At 50.8% G+C, this 22,935-nt stretch overlaps 2 protein-coding genes across 6 annotated transcripts in view; both read right to left on the bottom strand.

Moving 5' to 3' along the window:
• The window catches only part of LOC147718360 (arf-GAP with Rho-GAP domain, ANK repeat and PH domain-containing protein 1-like), a 525,400-nt gene that overhangs the window by 182,316 nt on the left and 320,149 nt on the right, over positions 1–22,935 (bottom strand). The window lies entirely within an intron of this gene.
• LOC147718361 (uncharacterized) lies at positions 4,962–22,375 on the bottom strand. The gene is made up of 2 exons (XM_086966703.1): positions 18,516–22,375; positions 4,962–5,759 (listed from the first exon to the last, which is right to left on the bottom strand). The coding sequence occupies exon 1, from the start codon at positions 20,887–20,889 to the stop codon at positions 19,198–19,200; it is 1,692 nt and encodes a 563-aa protein (XP_086822829.1). The 5' UTR covers positions 20,890–22,375; the 3' UTR covers positions 4,962–5,759; positions 18,516–19,197.

The raw sequence follows: 22,935 nt of genomic DNA on the forward strand, positions 1-22,935 counted from the left end.
TGGCCGCAAGCATCTTCTTTAAAATACTTTTTAGTGTCCCATTATAACGCTCCACAAGACCGTCCGTTTGGGGATGGTAAATCGATGTCTTGATTTGATGGAGGTCTAGCATGAGGCACACCTCTTTCATTACACGGGACATAAAGGGAGTACCCTGGTCAGTGAGTACCTCCTTCGGGAATCCCACCCGAGAAAACAGTTCCAGGAACTTCTCCGCAATGTTCTTGGAGGTGGGGGCTTTAAGTGGAAAAGCCTCGGGGTATCTGGTGGCGTAATCCACAATGACCAGGGCATATTGGTTTCCTCTACCGGTCTTTGGTAGAGGGCCGATGAGGTCCATCGCCACCCTCTCAAATGGGGTCCCTATGATCGGTAGCGGCTGTTGTGGAGCGGCCGGGGGTCTGTGTACGTTCTTGCATTGACACACGTCACAGGTTTGGCAGTGGGTCTTGATATCCTGATAGACTCCTGGCCAGTAGAAATTCCTTAAGATGTTCTGAGTGGTTTTCTCACTGCCGGTGTGTCCTGCTAGGAGATGCGTGTGGGCATAGAACATAACCTGTTCTCTGAAACAAACCGGGACAAGAAGCTGTTTAGGTTCATCCTGCCTCCCCTGCCTATAAAGTAAGTCCTCATGTATCAGAAACCGGGGATATCGGGGATTTGGGTTATCCTGGTCCGCATGTGCCTGTTCCCAGGCATTAAACAACGAAGAGTCGTTGGCTTGGGCGAATTGAAAGCTTCGGTCGCCCTCCCAGGGTTCAGGGGCTATGAGCACTGTTTTTGGGCCCGTCCTCCCTCTTTTCAGGGTCTCTGCAAAAAGGTCCAGGAAGTGGGGGTTGTCGGTCCCTAATATGAGCTCCTCTGGTAAGCTGTCCAACATCCCCACCTTCACCACTATCTGCCGCCCACCCCCTAACTCTAAGGGGACACAAGCAACCCGGTAGCTCTTTACATCCCCATGGACGCATTTAATATGCACTAGGGATTCGGGTATTACCCGGGAGTCACACACAAACTTACCCTGCATCACCGATTGTTTGCAGCCCGAGTCCAACAGAGCCTTGACGTTCCTACCATTCACCCTGACACTTACGTGGTATGCCCCTCCCAGCTCCGCGGAAAACATCACAGCTCGGGGTAGATAGCCGACGTCCATGAGTTCCTCTTGCATTCTCTTCTTTGGGCAAAACCTAGCAATATGTCCCCATGTGCCGCAATCGAAACATTGAGGGCCTCTCAATGGGGCTACGTCTGGATGCAGTGGTCGGGGTGCCGGTAGCCCGGGAGGGGGTCGGGGTTTCCGGTCCACTCGCAGAGGAACCCTTACGTTTTTTTCTGGTTCCATAGGGTGTAGCCGGGGTTGGGCCCTCGAAAACGTTGATGCCATTTCTATAGCTTGGGCTGTGGTCAGGTTGGAGTGCTGCCTTAACCAACGTTGTGTCCCGAATGGCAGCGCCTCCAAATATTGCTCTAGATAAATTTTGTCCATTATGGCCTCCTTATTGCTCTGGGCGGGGGTTAGCCACTTATCGGCTGCTGCTTTCAGGCGAAAGAACAGAGTCTTGGGGTTCTCGCCTGGGGTCCCTCTTTCCTTGCGGAAGCGTACGCGATATGCTTCCGCATCTAACCCTAGATGGTCCAGGATAATGACTTTAATCTGTGCATAGGGTGTCTGCCCATTCCCATTGGCGACCTGATAGGCGGCCTGGGCTTCACCTGTCAGCAGGGGGGCCAGAAAAAACGGCCATTTCTCCAAAGGCCATCCACACGCGAGGGCAACTCTCTCGAAATTTACGAGGAAGGCGTCAGGGTCCTCTCCTGCAATATACTTTTGTAGGGATATGCCTGAAGGGGTGGGGGGTTGTCTCACTTCAGCACTGGGTTGCCGGCTTGATCAATCCGTATCGGCTGTAGCTCCCCCAGGCTCTTCACTACAGAGTCTCTGAGTGTGTCTCGGTCTGCTTGTGCGGTGGCTATCTGCTGTTCTATTGCCCAACCCAACTGCTCCTGCCCTTTCACTAGCCGTTGCAGCAATTCCTCCATCTTCGTGTCCCAGATGGCTATAGACGTGCCCGCATTCTCCACCACTTGTGGCGCCTCGGGGTCGCCCTGCTCGGTGGCCGTATGTGTAGGCAGGGGCGTGGGAGTGGGCGGGACTACCGTCCCCTCAAAGAGACTAACAGCCACTGGTAATCGGGGTAAGGCCGGCTTTATTAACTTAAAAGTGCGCTTCAGATGAATGGTCTTTCTATAGTAAGGAAGGGCTGTCTCTGCCTCTTCCGTGAGTCTTTGCAGGCGTTTCTCAGCTGCTGTTTTCCTCTCGTCCCGGTGCCTTCTGGGACTGGGAGTTCGATCCTTCTCCTCCACGGTGTCGGGCCGTCACGTCCGTATAGGAAGAAAAGATAGCAGAGTTTTAGGCTACTGGTCAGACCGATAGCACAGGGGAAAAAGAGTGAGGAATCACATGTGCACCACTCTCCATTTCGTTCTCTAGCGTGCTGGGTAGTGAGGGAGGGGGGGTAGTGCTTAGGGTGTGAATGTGAATTCGCTATGGGGGTTTCACCCACTTAAAGCCCGCCCAGCCCGCAAGCCGTGACCATACCTCTGGTAGCCACACTTCCCTCGATGAAGTGTGGCTGGGCGAAGAGCCTTCCTGTTGGCCTCCTGGCTTTCCCCGTCGTTCTCTCTCCGCCTCTCTCGTCTCCTCTCCCGCCTCCTGCCTCCGATGGTCTCTCGTCTCCTCTCCCGCGTCCTGCCTCCGATGGTAACTTGTCTCCTCTCCCGTCTCCTGCCTCCGATGGTAACCTGCCTCCTCTCCTGTCTCTGTCTCCTGCCTCCGCCGTTCCTCTCCTCCTTCCTCTTCTCTCCTCCGCTCCTGCCTCTCCGTCTCCCTTTTCGGTCTCCTTTCGTCCTCTCCTTCACTTCGCTCGCCGTCGCTCTCTCCTTCACCTCCTCCAAGTGCATAACACACCTGAGTGTGTTCCTGGCCGGCATTTACCTGAGCCGAGGGGGCGTGTCCGGTGACGATGTCGTTGTCCAGCTTCGCCCAATTAAAGAAACAGGGTCCACGGATCTCGTCCGTGTCCGTCTCTTCCAGTTCTTCAGCTTCTCTCCAGTCCCCTGTATGCTGGTCAAAGAGAGGTGAGACAGGTAAGCCAGGCGGACCCGAGTCCTCCCCGTCACAGTTTGATTGTTTATTTCAGTCCAACAGAAACCCATCAGCGTGTCCTCTTCTGCTGCTCTTAATTTCCAGTACGTTTTTAGTATGGCAGCTTGTCTGACTGGGTACTGATTTAATACCCCAAATTCAAGACGGACTTGCGCTTGTGATGCAAAATTCGGAATCTGAAAGATATATTTGAACAGCTTTGACTGTTGTAGGTTCAGGAAGTTTGCATCTTTGCCTCTGAATAAATCAGAACCGTATGTAAGGGATGGTAGAAAGTTTGCCGTGATCACCTTCAACAGGTATAAATTGGATGGACATTTCAATTTTGTTTTTAATAAGTTTAGAGCAAACCGTAGTTTGTTAGCCTGAGCTTTTCTATGCAGTTGGTGGTCTTTTAATGTCCCTCTTGAATCGACCAGTACTCCCAAGTACTTATAAGAGGGGCTTTCCTCTATGATGTTTCCTGCAATGTACCATTTAATGTTTGGCGCCCTGGCCGTGATGCAAAACAGACGACTTTGGGTTTTTTGTAATTAAATTGCAACCCATGCATACTGATGTATTCGTGCAACCTTGTGATGGAACGTTGGAGACCTAAAGGGGTCTGGCTGTAAAGAACGATATCGTCAGCATACTGCATACTCCTTATTTTATGATGAGCTAACTTTGGGGGGTCACTTTCTATCTCCGAAATACTCTTGTCGAGGTCCGCGGTGAAGATATTGAAGAGGGTAGGGGCCAAAACGCATCCCTGCTTGAGGCCGATGTGGGTGGGGATTTCTGCTGTTGTTCTGTCACCATTGCCCATTTTTATCTTGACCCAGGTGGATGTGTATCGGTTTATGATGGCCCGTAACAACTTCGGTGGTATACCCCAATTAGCCATCTTTTGCCATAGGATCTCCCTTGGTACTGTGTCGAACGCCGCTTTAGATCAACAAAGCAGGTGTACAGTTTTGTGGATTTATCCTTTGCTCTGTCGACAAGAAGGTTTAGCGCGAGCAGATTGCAGGACGTATTGGTTCCAGGCCTGAACCCCGTCTGGTGATTGGAAGAATCTTATTGGAGCTGACCCAGTCTTCCAGTGCTCTCAGGAGGTTTGATGCGTATGTTTTAGCCTCTACATCTAGGAGCGCAATCAGCCTATAGTTAGCTGGGTCTGATCGAGCACCTGCTTTGAAAATTGGGTGCAAGATACTCCCTCTGCATGAGGGGGGTATGCTTCCTGTTTGAAAGCCGTTGTTATACAATGGGGTAAGATATTCAGCCCAGAACAATTGATCATGTTTGAAGAGCCCGTTGGGCAAGCCATTTGGGCCTGGTGCACCTTTTGTCCTCAGTTTTTTTAAGACCATTTGGACTTGGAGTGGCGTGATCCAGTTTTCACCAAAGTTTTGATCCACTTCATGCTTTTCTTTTTGCTGGTAGGTGGGGTGGTCTAATTTCCTTGTTTGAAGGTTGGTCATTTGGGTTTGCTCCAAGTAGTGGATCCAATCTTCCTGTAATATGTTTGCATTGAGAACATGGGCTGTTCCATTTACTACTTTATTGATTACTGCCCAAAATTTCCTGTTGTTTATTGGATTTGCTGGATTCTAATAGTTGTTGCCAAATTTCTGTGTGGTGTTTTATCTTTTCTAACCAAACGTCTTTTTTGTATTTTTGCCTTAGATTATGGATTTGTCGCTTGGTGTCTTCGCCCTTTATTATATCTTTTCCTTGTAGCTTTCTGATTTCCTGGTTTAAAATCCTTTTTTTGCTTGGTGTACTTTGCTTGGTTTTCTTTTATGGATATGAGTTTGATGGACAAATGTATTATTTTATTTTTTTTGTCCATTAGGCTTGTAATCATCTTTTCCCAATTGTCCAGGTATGCTAATAGGCTTTCCCCTTTGACTTCTGCCTGCGCTTTTTTCACACGTGTCATGATTTCTTCGACATTCTTGCCATTCCATACCAGTCGCTTCAGATTGTAGGGACTCTGGGTTTCAAGCAAGTCTTTGCATGCTGGTGCCCTTATATGTTGAAAGCTAAGCTCGATTGATTGCAGACTATGATCACTCTCCAATTTGTGGATTATTCTGTAGGTAACGATTGTTTGGAATACCTCAAGGTCCACTATGGTATAGTCTAAAACTGCTTGAGCCTGTTTGACAATTCTGGTTGGGGATGCAGGCTGGTCTTGCCGAAAACGGCCATTCAGAGTGATCATTCCGATATAGGCGAACATTTGGGCACACTGCTGGCCGTGCTTATCATTTTTCCGATGGTTTGTTATTGTTGGAGGAATGGTTTTCCCATTCAGTTTGTTTCGTTGGATGTTGTGTGCATGGTCCCTTTGTAGTAGGAACATGAGAAGGTCACCAGACACAACCAGTCCCGCCTGAGGGTATGTGGATTGCATAGATTTAACAAGTGCTTTCAGGGTCAAGATTTTCTCTAATTTCTTCTTGGATTCCGAATGTATGTAGATGTTGCAGATGACCAATGACCGAGACTCTTGAGCACCCTGCGGTCCTAGACTGGGGTCAGGTGGTAGCTCGATTTTGATGCACTGGATCCATGTTTGTCCTGTATCAATTATAACATAAGACAGGGTTCTTCAAACTGTGGGGCGCGCCCCCCTGGGGGGGAGCGGCACCATCCCAGGGGGGGCGCGCGCTCCACTCCGATCTTCCCTTTGTGCCCGTTCCTTTGTATGGGTCGGTGCTTCCCAAACTGTGCGCCGCAGCACCCCGGTGCGCCACGATGAGAAGCCCGGGGCGCCGCGCCGCCATTCACCATTGTGGGAAATTGGAGCTGCAGAAACTTGCAGAGGGGGGCTGGGGGTTAAAATGGCACTTCAAAAATGGTTTGGCCAAATAGTTTGGCCCAAGAGCGCACTGCCCTACGTGCGTACGTACGCACGCGTCTATGTGCGATTCGATGCATAGTCTTCCCATTACTCTGCTCCTCTGCTCAGCTCGGAGCGTTTCAGTAGCGTTGTTCCTGCCGGCCTTCCCGTGCCGTGCCTCGCCTCGTTGAACCCTCTTCAGAAATAACTCGGAAAGTAAGGGCTTGTAAGCCTTGTAGTGCCGTGCCCTCGATGCACACTTTCACTTTGAATGCCAAGTTTACAATTCGACTCGCGAAATCTCCGAGCCACCAGCCCATCCTTTGCCTTGCAGGCATTAAAGGCCCACGGGTATTAAACTGTTTGCAAAGTTGTAAACCAAGACCCATCTGTGTTAGTTTTCTCGGTTTAATTTATGACTAAAATAAAACACTGACTGTGCGCGTCATCCTAAAAATATACGCACTTCGGCGGCCCTGCTATCTGTTTACCACCCCTACACTGGCGCGCCTGCTCCTCCGATGCAGGGGCCTTTTATTTGTGTGTTTCCTCAAACACAAAAACAAAAGGCCCCTTGTTGGACAGGCCACATAAAGGGCTCGCTCCCTCCCCGCATGACAGAGCCCGGACATCAGCTCTCCAGGTGCTACCCACAGAAGCAACCCACACTCCGTCCCCTACGGGACCCCTACTCCCGGACATCTCTGTATCACGGGCCTGGGCCACCGTCAGCACCACTGCCCAGCCCGGCCGCCATCTTGGACCCTGCACCACGAGGCCGCATGACCCCAGCTCGACCCCAACCCTGGGCCTGGCCAGGCCCCGACATCTCGGCACCACCATCCACCCAGGAGGTGAACGGACCACTTGGCAGGTCAATGGGAGAAAGAAGTGTCGATGGCTCTCCCCCGCCAGGTGCCGATCGCCCCCAGCTGTAGAAAAAGGTAGGGCTAGGACCTTTCTCAAGATTTGCCCGGCGCTAACCGCCCTTGTACCATTCAAGTTTACCAAGCAATGAGGCAGGCGCCGGAGACCAGAAGGCAGGAAACAGAAGTTTATTCCGACGGAGCAGAACACATCAGATCAGACAACAAGGTATCATGTCGAGGTGCTCTAACAGCCTCTCGGAGGCCTGGCCTCTTATACACTGGTTTATGGCATGTGACCTTCCTTTAATACAATCAGATCTTTGTAAGGCAAGAAAAAGACATCCCCGTAATCCTAGTGCTAATCCCACCCCCATATACCTTCACAATAGAGGTCCTCAACCTGCTGATAAGAGGAGGGGGCCATCACGCAGCTGAGTGTTCCGTCGAGTCTTAGGATGTGTGCGCCTGATCATATCACAGGGGGGTGGGGAGGCCTGGATCAATAGAGGGTCCTTTGAAGGAGAGCGACCTCATACAATAAAGGGCAGTAAATGATATCTCCCGGCTTAGGCAATGGCCTCGGACCTGTGTGGACAGTCGGACACGGGGTGAGGGGCTATCAATGGAGTGGTATTCATGCCGCGTGGACAATCCAGCGCAGGAGGGAGGTTTGTCAACAGAGGGGCATTCATGGGAGGAGAGGAGGTGTTGGTCAGGCGCTAGCGTGACTCCCAAGGACAGGGTCATGCAGAAGGGTCCTGCTCGTAAGGAGGAGGAGGGAGGGGGAGCCAGGGTGCGCGGAGGATGCTTGCTGGGTCAGAGGGACGTGCTGGCGATCGATCGTGGACAGGGAGACCATGATACCTAAAATGGCTGCCATGCACGTAATACATAGGTGACCTAGAATAGCTGCCGTGCATGTAGTACTTAGGTGACAAGCTGGCGCAGATGATGTTCAGATCGCAAGTCAAAATTCCACAGTCCTCCCTTTTAACATATCTCGCCATCTTGTCAGTTTGAATTTATTCCCATAAGGCCACGTATTTCTACTTCATAGAGGGGACTCATGTGCTCGTTTCGGAAGTCCAAAGTCTTTGGGCACATACAGTTAGAAACAAGGCCGCACAAGGGTGGCAGACATTGGATACCTAAACAACACCCACATAAGATCACAACAGGTATCAACACAAAGGAAAACAACTTCCAACCCCAATTCTTCAAAGTGTCCCAAAACCAGTTCCCAAGCGACCATCCTTCTTGTTCTTGGTGAACCTCTGAGGAAAGTCTGTGGAGGTGTTCAATGGCTTTGTAGACTGAAGGTGAGTTGTCAGGCACGTATGTGCAGCAGCTGGATCCGATGATGCGGCATGCTCCTCCTCGGTCGGCTAGGACCACGTCTAGGACAAGTCTATTTTGGAGGGTCACGAGGCGGACCGCCTGAAGTTCCGCAGTGTTGTTGGCGAGGATACCGGCAGTGATGTTGATCGTTGTTTCTACTGCCTGGGTCAGGTGCCGGATAGCACGGCTGTTTGCCATTGGGCCCCACAGAGGAACAAGTCCCTTTGCTGCATCTAGGAACTGTGCTCCGGTGGAGTCGGCTTGCCCAAGGTCGTCTGCACGCCTCTGCCTGTGATGGTTGGCAGGGGCTATATATGTGGGTGGGAGAACGAAGGCAATGTAACAGGTACCCTTCCAACCCTTCGGGAGCCAGGTGTAGGCCTTGGTGCCACACACAAAGTACATGTTTGGAGAAGCAACAAAGGAAGGGGGGTCAGCTGAGTCCAATGTTCTGGTGGTCTGGCAGGCGCTGTGACCCACCAGCTGCGTTCCATGGCCTTCGAGACACACAAGACCTGTGACATTGATGACAGACAGAGCCACAGTCAGTGTTGCGGTAGTTTGTTTTTGTAGATGAGAAAAGGTGGTCCTGGCTGGATTGTGGAGCACCTGTACTTCGACTCGTTCTTTGGCTGGAATGTTTTTGATGAAGGTGGCGCCTGTGAGCGCAGGACACAGGGCAGCAGGAGTCTTTCCGGTTCTGTTCAGCCAGAACCCAGAGTAGAAGTGTGACACTGTCCGGCCAGAGGTGGCGTTATCCTTGTGGCTCTCTTGCATGAGGATCAGCCAGGCGAGGCAAGAGCCGTGAACGGAGAAGGGTGAAGGGATGAAGGGAATAGAGTGTCCGGTGGCATGCGGGAGCAACCCGCAGATCCAACAGTTCGTAGCATTGGCAGCAATGTTGTGTTGGTGCAACAGTTGCACAAAGGAATTGTTCCAGAATTCCCTGCGCCTTTCTCGGAGCTGAGGCGACAGAGAGATTAGGTGATGCTCTTTCAGGGGGGTCGGCAGCACAGTAGGTAGCAATGCCTCATGAGCCGGTGTGCTTTCTTCCAGAATCCAGAAGGAGGTCATGAGGAGGAGGCAGAAGAGGAAGACAATGAAGAGTGCGATTATCTTTGATTTGTGCAAGTTGTCAGTCTTTGGATTTCTATACTGGGTATTTCCTGTTGCTTCCATCATCTTCTTATCTGGCGCTTCCATCATCTTCTTATCTGGCGCTTCCATCACCTTCAAGGGAGCTCGGTAGCGGGCAGAACCACAGACTTCGTTTAGCTTCTCTCCCGGCAACCTTTGATTGTGTTTAGGTCACCGTTCTGAGATTTAACTAAGTCCGTGGCCTACTTAGCCGAAACTCCCCCCTTTCGACGCAGGAAATACCCTTCTCTGGACGGCACAGTGGGATCGGAGAATTTTGCAAGTTCGAGTGCCCCAGTATCGGGATAACAGTCCAATATCGGTCGGTCTTTGCTCAGGAGCTCTTCTTGGGTGCTGACGTTTTCTGTCGTGGCCAGGTTTGCAGAGACTTTTCGGCAATGATGCGCATGCAGCCAGTGCCTCTTCCCCTCCACTCGGAGTGCCGTTCGGGTGGTGATCAGCACTTGCCAGGGGCCCGTCCACCGACGTTCCAGACTCTTGGTTCGCTGGAAATTTCGTATCAGCACGAAATCTCCCGGTTGGATGTCATGGCCGGGGCCCCTGGAAGCATCGGGGATAGCCTGCTGCACCTGTTGATGGATGACAGACAATGTTTTAGTTAACTTGCACAAATAATCAGATAGTAGGACGTCCGGGACGTCATGAATGGAGGTCGGTTTGGGAGCAGTCCAGAGATTCATCGGACGCCCAAACACGACCTCGTAGGGGGTCAAATGGTGCTTGGTGGGAGTGGAGCGCATTGATAACAAGTCCAGTGGGAGGGCATCCGGCCAGTTAAGTTCAGTGGTGGCCACTATTTTTGCCAGTTTCAGCTTCAGGGTGGCATTATGGCGTTCCACTAGACCAGCGGATTGGGGGTGGAAGACCGCATGAAATCGTTGCTTCACCCCCAACCCTTTTAGGATTAATTGGATAACCTCAGCTATGAAGTGGGGGCCGTTGTCGCTCCACAAAATTCGACAAAGGCCATAGCGAGGGAAGAATTCCTTCAGTAGTACTTTGGCAGTAGTCATGGCAGTGTTGTCACGGGTTGGATAGGCTTCCACCCATTTGCTGAAGGCACACACAATGACTAGTACATACTTCAGGTTTTGGCATCTCTCTAGTTGGATGTAATCCATCTGAAGGACCTCAAAGGGGTGATTGGGGGTCCCGAACCCTCCCCGGGGTACTACAGTCCCTTTCCCGGGGTTGTGTTGCAGACAGATGAGGCACTGCTGAACTAGGCGTCTGGCTGAGTCGGGGATTTTGTCGTTATGCCAGACTTTGGAAATGAGTTCGATCATGGGTGCAGATCCTATGTGTGCGGGGGAGTGAGCCATTGTCAGTATGGGAATCAGATATGAGTCAGGCAGCAACCATTTGTTTGCATCTTTTGTTCGCCAGCAACCCTCTTCGTCCTTCAAACCCACCCTTGCCCATTTAGTCAATTCGTGAGGGGTGCTGGCCGACTGTATGTCTCTGATCATTTCCCTTGTGTCACTCCATTTTTCTGCTTGTGACCTAGTCACATATATGCGTGTCACTGTCCTATTCTCAGCTGTGGTTCGTGCAGTGATGTCGGCTAATGCATTCCCTTGTCCGACTAAGTCTGTCACTCTTTTGTGTGCCTGACATTTGATCACCGCTAATCGTTTGGGGAGGAGAACTGCCTCAATCAGAGCGGACACTAAATCTCCGTGGAGGATTGGGGTGCCGTGGGACGTCAGGAATCCCCTCTCCCTCCACAGGAGCCCAAAATGGTGGACCACTCCGAAGGCATACTGGCTGTCCGTATATACGTTCGCGGTGGTCCCTGCGGCTATGATGCATGCTTGGGTGAGGGCTATCAGTTCTGCTGCCTGGGCAGATTGTTGTGTGATGCAAGCTGTCTCAACTATTGTTCGGGCCGTCGTGACTGCATAGGCAGCTGAAGTGGTGCCATCTGGGAGTTTGATGCATGAGCCGTCTACCCATAGCTCTCCATCGGGGTCAGGAAAAGCAGTGTCTCGGAGGTCAACCCTACTCCTAGTCTGTTCGTCTGTGAGGGTCACACAGTCGTGTATGGGAGGAACGTCGGGGTCGTTTTCAGGCAGGGGTAACAATGTGGCAGGATTCAAAGTCGTGCATCTCTTAAGTGTGATGTGGGGTGCAAGCAGAGTCAACTCGTACCCTGTCAGTCGTGCGCTAGTCAGGTGTTGGGTCTTTGTCTGGTTCAAAAGGGTGTCAACTGCATGGGGCACTAATACAGTGAGGGAGTTGGAAAGTACGATTCCCTCGCTCTGACGGATGGAGACAGCAGCGGCAGCTACTGCTCGAAGGCAGGCAGGTAAGGCTCTGGCTACAGGATCAAGAGTGGCGGAGAAGTAGGCACAAGGGCGCTGCTTAGGGCCAATCGATTGAGTCAGGACAGACAATGCGCATCCCTCCCTTTCGTGGGTGAAGAGGGAGAAGGGTTCTTAACAATAGGTAGGATTGGGCTGTTGCAGACGTTGCTAACCACTTCTTCAACCACTCCTGCATCTACCAGAGACTGAATGATCGCTACCAGTGCCTTCTCACCCTCTGGGGATATCCGATATTGCGGGAGTTTCGGGAGCATAGCGTCCTGTTATATGAATAGGGTCAATCATCATTCGCCCCACATCAGAGTCATTTTTGGCCCACAGGTACGGAGGCAGGGTGTCAAGCAGGGACAGGTCAGCGTTAGTTATGCAGCACATGTGTCGTGGGGGACGGGATCTGGGCATGTCTGGGTTGTCGTACAGAATGACTCGTATTCCATCTGGGGAACACCTAATGGTAGCTCGAAAATGTTTCAGTAAGTCAATGCCCATAATGGCGTCAGGGGAGTTGGAGGAGAGTAGAAATGTCGCGTCAGCAGTGTTGCTTTCTAGGTCAAAGGTAATAGGTACGGACAGGGGGTTAGTGGAGGGCGTCCCATCGAAACCTATCGACGTTATGTGTGAGCCAGACAAGGGTGCCCTTGGAATCAGTCGTTTTGATAACACACTACGTGTCGCCCCAGTGTCTACCAAGAATGGAGACTCTGTACCCAAGACCTTAGCGGTGACATAAGGACCTTGCTGGTCAACACAGAGCTCGACTGGATCCCTCCCTTGCCCCTGGCAGTCCTATGCAAAATCAGGGGCATTTTCACCTTCGGATAGCTGATATTGATTCTGTCGGGGACGGTCAAATGTATTCAGTCTTCCTGATCTGTCATTGTTAGTGTCGTTGGAGTTCCCTCGTCCCTGTACTCTATTCCTCGGACCACCTGCCACATCCCTGGAATCCCTATTTCTATTCATCTCTAGCAAAACCGGACACTGGGTTTTCCAATGGCCGAACCCTTTGCAGAAGGCGCATTGGTCATTGCTAATATCTCTCCGTCCAGTGTGAGATGTCGGGGTGTGATCCTTAGGAGGTAGATCTCTGGGGGCGTTTGATTGGTAGTTCCCCCTTTGATGTTCCCGTCCTAGCGCTATACCCTGTATCTGGGCTATCATTACCCTTTCCTTCAAATCTTTCTTCTTTTTCTCGGACGCCCTATCATTCTCATTCTTTTGGTGCTCGTAATACTGAGCCATCTGAAGGATAGCTGCGGGTTTGGAGGCCCCCCAACTACTCTCACTTGTCTGTAGTTTTTGGGAGACTTCTTGAGTTAGTCCTTTTACATAATTTTGCACAAACAGGTGCTGTCCGGTTGCGGTGGTCATGTCCTGGCCACTGTAGTCGGAGAACACTGTCTCAAATCGGGAGAAGTATTCTGACACATCTTCCTGGGGTTTCTGTCGACAGGCCGTGACTATCGACCAGTCTACTTTTCTTTCCGGGACCAGTGTTTTTAATTTCTGAACTATTTTATCTGGGAGTTCCAGTATGTCCTTCACTGGTTTACTCCCTGGCTCTCGCTGTCTGTCTAGTTTACCGAGTTGGTCCCAGGTATGTCCAAACAGGTCCGCGTGGTCAGCCTTCCGGATTTGCTTCCACACGTCAGCTGGCAGACATAGCCCAAAGAACAAGTCAATATCTGCTATAGTCATTATTGTTGAACCCAAGGCTGTACCCAATTCGGTATAAAATGCTGTCGGGTTCTTTCTTAAGTCGGGCAGGGTTTGCTTAAAGGTTAGGATATCTTGTCGGTCCCATGGTTGGTAAACCCAATTGTACACAACCCTTCCTTTTGCATTTTCATTATTAATATCATCGCTCGTTCCCTGGCCCCGTGGCGGGATCCAGTAAGGAGCCGCTTCTCTGATAGGCATCATAGTATTGGCTACTTCTGCCAACCTTGCTTCAGGGACCGTAACCTTGGCTTCTGGTTTCTGTTCCGTGAGGTGGCGGAGGACCTCAAGCATTTGCATGAAGAGCTCCGTCGCCTCACGTTCAGTCCCATCTCCAACATCAATTTTCCTATACAGCGTTGTTAATTTAGCGGGACCCTTGCTCTGATACCTATCTTCATACGCGTTCAGGGCGTGGTAGCTGAATCGCAAAATAAAATGCCGTCTGTGGCTTTCGGCATGTGAATTATATATGTTCATTGTGTACTCTTCGCTCTCCCTTCGTTCTACCAAGGTCTTTGCTATTTTGTCGATCCTGTCCCGCTCATCTTTGCTTAATCTATTTAATCTGGCCGATGATTGTTTGCTAGACTCGGGGTCGTCTGATGAGGTTGTTAATGTGGCTGGTGCAAAGGCCGTGAGGGCTGGTGCACTAGCGCTGAGATCGCTTTCGCTCACACTCGGAGCGTGGAAGCTTTGTCGGCAGGGGGCATATGGAGGGGGCATGTAGATGGTTGGGGGACCTAGTAGTAGCTCGTCGTTCGCTCGTTGTTTGGAGGGCAATTCAGGGTAGAGCGCAGAGGGGGTCCTAACAGGACATTGGCCTGTCGACCCTGATTCTTGGTTTTGTATAGTTTCCTTTCTTTCTTTTATTTCTTCTTCTAGTTGCTTTGCGGCTAGGTGGGCTGCCTTTCGTAATTCTTTCCCTATTTTTGCTTCTTCTCTTTTCTTTCTTTGTTCCGTTTCTTTGCGCCACATGCCGATACTGTCGAGCATAGTGGGCGTGGTCTTATTCTTCTGGAGCGCTATTTCTAATGTTTTTATTTTATTTTCGTCAAAGGAACCTATCAGTGGCCACTGACTTTCAAGGTTCTTTTTCGTATATTTATGCCATAGTTTAGTGTAAGCTATAGCGACTAGTCCATACTTAGTGAACATGTCCTTATTAGGGGTGCCCTCCAGTGGAGCTGGATGGTTCATCTCTAATAAGCGGTCCGGGCTAAACAGGCTACCAACCAGTGGGGAGAAGACAGGCATGACGGATTACAACGGGGACAAAAGTCTGCACTACCTATCTTATCACGGCGGACAAAGACTAGACAGAATATTTCTATTCTACGTTGTTTGGAGGCCGTGAATACCTCAAAAGAACCAATACCGAATAATCGGCCAATCAAACAATCCAGTGGGGAGAATAAGTGGGCACGAAAAATTATCGCTACCCACTCTTTCTCTACCTGCAAAGAGAGGCCTTGTTCTTCCCTGTTTGCAGACAAAGAATCTCCAGACAATAATCCACGAACGATAGTTCGGGAAACAGTGGGGGAGGAAGATAGGTACGACGGATTACAATGGGGACAAAAGTCTGCGTTACCTATCCTTCACTGCTTGCAAAGAGAGAGCCTGTTTGTTTTTCCCCGTTTGCAGACAGTGAATCTCCAGAGGGTTTCAACAAAGCGTAATACTAGTATTATCCAAAAACAATTTCCTCAATTCGTCGTGTTTACACGACCTTACCCGGACCGCATGGACGGTTTCCTGTCCTCTGGATCCAGCGCCCGATCGTCCTCTCTCCTTCGTGTTGTTCGCGGCACTCCTGATGGTTCCCAGTCAGGACCGTAGATCACTCGAGAGAGGTCTGTTCAGAACTAGTGAAGGTCGGATGATCGGCTGTCAGACGAGGGTCTATCGGACACGAGCTCTTCCCGATCGTTGCAGTCGTTCACTCTGTCATCGGGACCTCTCCCACTGGATCCACGTGTCACTGATGGGCCCCACGCTTTGGGACGCCAATTGTAGAAAAAGGTAGGGCTAGGACCTTTCTCAAGATTTGCCCGGCGCTAACCGCCCTTGTACCATTCAAGTTTACCAAGCAATGAGGCAGGCGCCGGAGACCAGAAGGCAGGAAACAGAAGTTTATTCCGACGGAGCAGAACACATCAGATCAGACAACAAGGTATCATGTCGAGGTGCTCTAACAGCCTCTCGGAGGCCTGGCCTCTTATACACTGGTTTATGGCATGTGACCTTCCTTTAATACAATCAGATCTTTGTAAGGCAAGAAAAAGACATCCCCGTAATCCTAGTGCTAATCCCACCCCCATATACCTTCACAATAGAGGTCCTCAACCTGCTGATAAGAGGAGGGGGCCATCACGCAGCTGAGTGTTCCGTCGAGTCTTAGGATGTGTGCGCCTGATCATATCACAGGGGGGTGGGGAGGCCTGGATCAATAGAGGGTCCTTTGAAGGAGAGCGACCTCATACAATAAAGGGCAGTAAATGATATCTCCCGGCTTAGGCAATGGCCTCGGACCTGTGTGGACAGTCGGACACGGGGTGAGGGGCTATCAATGGAGTGGTATTCATGCCGCGTGGACAATCCAGCGCAGGAGGGAGGTTTGTCAACAGAGGGGCATTCATGGGAGGAGAGGAGGTGTTGGTCAGGCGCTAGCGTGACTCCCAAGGACAGGGTCATGCAGAAGGGTCCTGCTCGTAAGGAGGAGGAGGGAGGGGGAGCCAGGGTGCGCGGAGGATGCTTGCTGGGTCAGAGGGACGTGCTGGCGATCGATCGTGGACAGGGAGACCATGATACCTAAAATGGCTGCCATGCACGTAATACATAGGTGACCTAGAATAGCTGCCGTGCATGTAGTACTTAGGTGACAAGCTGGCGCAGATGATGTTCAGATCGCAAGTCAAAATTCCACACAGCCTCCCCGGGCGCTGGCTCCACCCCCCTGCTGGGTGTCTGGACTCCCTCATCCCGGACCTCCCGACCTCCCAAGTGCGAGGGTCCGGACATCAAAGGGCGCCAGACCTATAACTGGGGCAGCTCCAGAGCAGGAAGGCAGTTGTATCCTGGAGTCGAGAGACACCGAGAAGAACTCATCCTTGACGGACTACTGGCGCTGCCGTAGCCTTGCCTTGTGAACTATTGTCCTGCCTGCTGGCGCTGCCGCAACCTTTTGCCTCCTTCATCCTCGTCGGGACCTGCTGGCACTGCCGCGGACCATTGTCCTTACCACCTTCCACGGGACCTGCTGGCGCCGCCGCGGACCGTCGCTACTTACGATCATCTCGGGACCTGCTGGCGCTGCCGCGGCCCGTCCACCTAGAACGCCGAGCTCGAGGATTGTGAGCTATCCATCATATCATCACATCTACCAGATTGGTAACAAGACTGTCCCGCTACCCCCTTTCCCATCCAAGAGACTGGAATCGAGGGGACCCCTGAGTCCAGACCTCCTTGTACCATCTTCTCGTACCTAAAGATTACTTATAAAGAACGTTAAACCTTATCTTTGTGTGGTGTACGTCTGTGGGGGGGAAGTTACTCGTCTGTACGATCACTGGAGACGGCTCTCCCCGGAGACCTCTCCCCTAGTCCTCGGCCGACCCTCCCGGTCCGTCTAACACCCCTGCATCGGAGTAGCAGTCCCGGCTGCAGTGTGTGGCTCTCTGGGAGGGTGGGTGGGCAGAGCGCTGTGTGAACTCACACTTGTAAAGCAAAGGAGGGGGTGTGGGGGGGGGAGCCGTGGAATAAAACATTGAGAGACCCCCGACTCTGCACCCCGCCGCTTCAGGCAGGACACTTGGATGGTCCACTGCACCTGAGCACACTGTCAGATTAGTTTCTGGGGGGCTGTATTATATCTGCCACTGGAGGATATTTTGAAAGGGCATCTAGGAACATTTGTGTGCATTCATTATATTTGGTTGCCATATTTGGTGCCGTCTCCTCGGGCGTTACTCATACAATTCTGAAGTGCCTTTCAGGCATTAAGTGGGAGTGTTTTTCCTTAGTTAGGCGCTGTCACCCTGCACAACAATCAATTTCTCACAAGCTGCTAGTAAAAATGTTAAAATGTTTAAATGAGGGAATTTATAACCGCTTTAATCTGTCTCCAGTTTACACTTAATGAGCCCTTCATTGTCTTTACTTTGCATAGATGCATAAATTAAGTACATGAATGGATGAGTGAGGACATGGATGAATGATTGGTAGAGTGGATGGGCAGGTTTGTGCATGGGTGAGGAGAGGAGCATGGAGATGGATGGGTCAGAGAGTGCATGCATGAGTGGGGGGAGGGTGGAGAGCGGGAGGGATGGATGGGTGGGTGGATGGATGAGTGGGGGGTTGAGTGGGTGGATGGATGAGTGGGTGGACGGATGAATGACTGGGTGGATGGATGAGTGGGTGGGGGATGGCTGGATGGGTGAGAGGGTGGGTGGTTGGATGGGTGAGTGAGTGGATGGATGGGTGGAGAAGTGGATGGATGGGTGGAAGAGTGGATGGATGAATGGAGGAGTAGATGGATGAGTGGGAGGATAGCTTGGGTGAAGGGGTGAGTGGTTGGATGGATGAGTGGGTGGATGGATGGGTGGAAGAGTGGATGGATTGGTGAGGGGATGGATTGGGTGAAGGGTTTGGATGGATGGGTGAGGGGTGGATGGATGGATGGGTGAGATGATGGATGGAGGGATGGATGGTGGATGGGTTTGCAAGTGGTTGAAGGGGTTTGGATGTGGATGGGGCACAGATGGAGGGACGGAATGAATGGTGGGGGAGTTGGTGGATGACAAGGTTTACATGATGGATGGGGAGGGTTGTAATGACTTCCTTTGCCTTGGAGGACTGTGTTTTGAGCTGTGTGGTACGCCTCTGTCGTTTCGCCACACCCACTCACAGGCCTGCAGTTTGCTAGGCACTCTTGTTGTGTTGAGCATTGTTTGCCGGATATGGCCCGTGGTGTGCGCGTTGCAGTCGATCATGTGGTGTTGCGGATTCCCGAGGTTTCGGTCGGGTGGTGGGGGGCCCAACATCTGGGGGAATTCAGCTGGGGGGGCTCAACCTGGAAAAGTTTGAATACCTCTGACATAAGACCATGGGATGCTGGTGTTCAAATAGATCGATAGGCCTCCAGCTGCCCTGCCAGATAAGCCTCTTTTGATGGCATATTGTTGGATTTCTTTGAAGCCATTTATGTGGTCTGATGTAGTTGACAAGGTCTCTTGGAGCAATATAATGTCAAAGTGTTTTTAAAATGCTAATAATTCTGCATCATTTGATTTGCCCCCCAGTCCGTTTATATTCAATAAGCATAGTTTCAAATTCATTTTTCATGCTTCATCCGTCATATGGTCCGCGGGGCTTGGCGTTGGGGGTAGGACTTTCCGGTTCTGGCTGGGTCCTCCTGGCTAGCCTTGATGAATAATACATAAGTTGGTCCATCCTCCCTTGGTCCTGTCCGAGCGACCAACTGCCCTCCGGAGTATTCCACTGTTGGTCAGTGATCTTGCCTCTACCGGCATTGATAACGGGCCCGGGTATCTTTCAATTTCTACTGGTCTTATTTTGATTCCCCATTTTGCGAACTCTTCTCTGTGTTGCCAAAATTCTTTGGCTTTCAAGGGATCCTTCCATGTTGCCAGGGTCATCTCTCTCCCATTTGCGTTTGGGATTGGTTTAAATTCAATACTTTCAATATGATTAGTGTTCAAATGTCTCAGTGTCTCAATTGAATTAGTAAGTTTTAAAATGGCGCTCCGATTGAGGATATCATGCATCCCCCTGGAACTGTAGTGCAGAATAATTTTGTGTGTTAATGCGCCTGCTGGGTAAATTGAATCTGTCTCTTCTTTTGGATCCACATGCCTGATTTGAGTGTTTTTTTTTTAAATTATTGTCTTGGTTGCCCTGATTTGAAGTAGTGGGCTGTGCTGCTGGCTCAATGTCGAAAGCGGGCTGAGGGAGTCTTTGACACTCCAGGTCTTCTGTGAGAACTCTTTGCTGCTGCTCATTGGCCAAAGGATTTTCTTTTTGTGCCTTGACCATTTTTGTAAAGTAGTGCAGAATGCTTTTTTGTTCTACTTGAGTTTTCTGCTCAGGTAAACAAACCGCAAGTTGCATTTTTATATTTTCTTGTATTGGGTTGTAGTCTCTTTGGCTACTGGGATGTTCGGTTAATGTGACTGTCTGGGATGGAATTAGGGGTGTGGGGGCCTGCCGAATTTCCCCTTGCTCTTCCTGGTCCTTTTTGCTTGACTCTTTGCCCTTCAGTCCATTCAATGTTGTTGCTAAGGTCGGGTTTGTTTTTTTGTTGCTGGCCATTGAAGGCTCATGGTCCTGGTACCTGTTGGATAGTACTGTTACTTTTTTGCCTTGATGCTGGTTTTGTCTGGCTTTCCTCAATCGCTTGCGTTCTCGTTTTGTTAAAGGGTTGGTTTGTTTTTGTTGCCCGTTGGTTGGTGATCCAGGATCTTCTCTCCCTTGATTAACTGGGTCGTCGGTGCCTTTGAGTTGAGATGGCATGTTTTTGGGGATTGCTGTCTGAGCATTTAATGTAATATTTGTTGGGCTGCCTTCTGTTCGATCCACAATGGTGTACTCACTAGTCGATATATCACTGCTAGTTGTACATGTCAAATGTTCAAGAGCATTTTCTATACCAGAGACCTCAATGGTTTTATGATGCTCATTTGTTTTGTTTTTCACTTCTGACAAGATGTCTGTTAAAATGGTCTTTAGAACTTTGAGTTGGTTCATTGTTTCAGAGCACTGGCATTCGTGGTACATTGTATGCTGGTCTTTCTGTACCCGTTCGATGAGGGAATTTAGCTCTAATATCTTTCTGTCTATTCTCACAACATGGGATGCCAGGATTTGCAGAAGGTCGATCTGTAACTCTAATTTTTCGGAGTGTTGAAGTAAAGCTGAAGAAATAGTTTCCATGATGCTTATGAATGGTGGCCACAGTGGAGCCTGTGCTGGTAGAAAAAGATCTGTTTGATTGCTGCCGGTTTGGGGACTAACCCAGGCTTTGTTCCCTGGTTTGTTCCGATCAGAATCTCGTGGATCTCCACCCAGACCAATGCCTGGAGTGGATGTTTGTTTTTCGCCTTTTTTCTGGGACTCAGGGCCTTTTGGTGGTGGTGTTACTTTGATTGGTGAGAAAGTAGTATGATGAGGGAGAAATTCTCCTGGCGTGCCATTTGGTGATTTTCCATTAGCCTCATTGCAAGTTATTGAACTGCTTACGCTTAAGCGGTCAGGTGCTTCCTGTGTTCCTGAACCTAAAGGAGATTTTGGTGTTTTATCTTCCTTGGGTGGATCCTCAGTACTTGGTGGGCACTTCTGTGCCCTCAATCTTTCCAGATTTGTGTGAACGTTGGCTTTCATCTGTTCACCTTGTTGCCGTTCTATGGTTTCTTTGTTTGTTATACCCTTGTCCGACATGTCCGTGATGTCCATTCTTTTTTTTTTTTTTTTGGAAAACCTTTATTTACCAAAATAAGTACACCGCTATTCAGCCATACATCCCGGAGGCCAGGCAGCATCATTTTGCATCTCGAAACCATGTACAAAAACAAGGCACAGGAGTGATCAGGTTTAATTTTGCGATATAAACTTGAAATTAACAATAACGACAACCAGAGTCGAAAAGAAACAGAATGAAAGGGAGAGAGAAAGAAGCAGAGGAAGAGAGAAGGAGAGAGAAAAGGAAACAAGGCTGAGGACAAGCGTAGTATCGTAGGCACATGTCGCGGGGAGGGGGCAGGGTAGTACCTCTATCTCAACAACATGATGTGCAGCAAGCGTATGGACGGGGGGCGTAAATTCAGGATACCAAGCCTGGAACTTGGGAAGGGGGAGCTACGGAGACAAACGGACCTCTGGCGGCGCCGTCTCGGGGGGTGCACAAATATCTCCTCTGTACGAGTTCCACACTCCCCACACCAATCCCCACATCCTGGGCTTGCCCCGAGCTACATATACTGTCTTCTCACGGAGCATGCACCAGTCCATGTTGGACTTCCACAGGCCGATCGTGGGGGACGCGGGAGCGCCCCATTTCTGGGCTATGTCTCTTTTGGCTATCATGTTGCCCAGGGTGACCCATCGGGTCTGGGCCACGTTGTAATCATTCGGGCCCCAGACGTTCAGAAGGCAGCGTCAGGCCTCCGCAGGCAGGGAAATACCGGTCACAGCTCTCATCACTTCATGCACCCGCCCCCAGAACTGGGCAACCTCCGGGCACTCCCAGATGATGTGCATAAAGGTAGCCACTGCACCACATCCCCTCCTGCACAAACCATCCTGGGAGAGACCCATGTGTATCAACCTGGGACCCGTGACGTAAATCCTGTGTAGGACCTTCAGCTGGACAAGTCTCAGCCTGGCCGAGATCGCCACCTCCTTAGGCGAAGAAACCGCCGACTGCCACTCCTCATCGTCCATTTCAATCCCATTGTTCACCCAGAGGTCCCTTAGTTTCACCAGTAGGTCAGACCTTACATTGATAAGCTTTTTGTAAGCCAAGCAGATGGCGCTATCCGGCATATGGCCGTCCAGTATTCTGTCCTCTAGCGGAGATGACTCAGGTACTTTCTCCCCCACAGGTAAAGAAGAAGTGAGAGCATGTCTAAGCTGTGCATAACGGAAGTATTCTGTTTTACCCAGTTGGAACTCGGTCTGCAACGCTTCGAAAGTTTTCACATCCCCCCTGGTCATCATGTCGGCAACCTTCGAGATACCAATAAGGTCCCATCTGTCAAACCCCTTGGAGTGCCACAGTTTCCCAAGCAGGTCAGAATCGAATAGGGGAGTAGCCATAGTGAGTTTGCCCTGCCAGCCCAATGCCTTGGTCACCGCCCTCCACAGTTGCACCACTGTTTTAGTGGGTCCCGTTAGCTTCCGATCCAGAGACCTAGAGTACAACGCCCTGTAGTAATTCCCATCATTCATGAGCCAACGGTCCATGGCATACCCAGGATTGACTGCCGGACCGTAAAGACCGTGATTGACTGCCGCCAACTGTGACGCCCAGTAGTAGCGACGGATGTCAGGTAAGGCGATACCGCCGTCATACCACGGTATAGTGAGCTTGGTTATGGATATACGTGGCCTGCCATCCCATAACAGGCTACGCTGCAGGCTCTCAACCTCTCCAAAGTATTTGGCCGGTACCGGGTCTTGCGTGTTCTGGAGTGCGTAGAGGAACCGCGGCAAAGACATCATTTTGAACAGCGCCGCCCGGCCGCGATATCGGCAACTTTTTCCAACTCTCCACGTCTCGCCGTAGTCTCACCAGAGGAGGGAGCAGATTATGGGTGTATCGGGCGCGGGCGTCCTTTGAAACATAGATGCCCAGGTACTTGAAGCCCTGTTGTGCAATCTGGATAGTGCAGCCGCGAGGGAGGCGCGGGGTAGCACCACACAGTGCGTAGAGGGAGGACTTGGACCAATTGATGACCAGGCCCGAGTAAGCACCAAAGGTGCCCAGTAAGTCAAACACCA

Source organism: Lissotriton vulgaris, chromosome 4_1 (assembly GCF_964263255.1).
Source record: "Lissotriton vulgaris chromosome 4_1, aLisVul1.2, whole genome shotgun sequence".
In the NCBI taxonomy this organism is placed as follows: Eukaryota; Metazoa; Chordata; class Amphibia; order Caudata; family Salamandridae; genus Lissotriton; species Lissotriton vulgaris.

Coding starts and splice junctions, on each gene's coding strand:
- LOC147718361 (XM_086966703.1), bottom strand. CDS start 20,889: ATGGACATCACGGACATGTCGGACAAGGGTATAACAAACAAAGAAACC.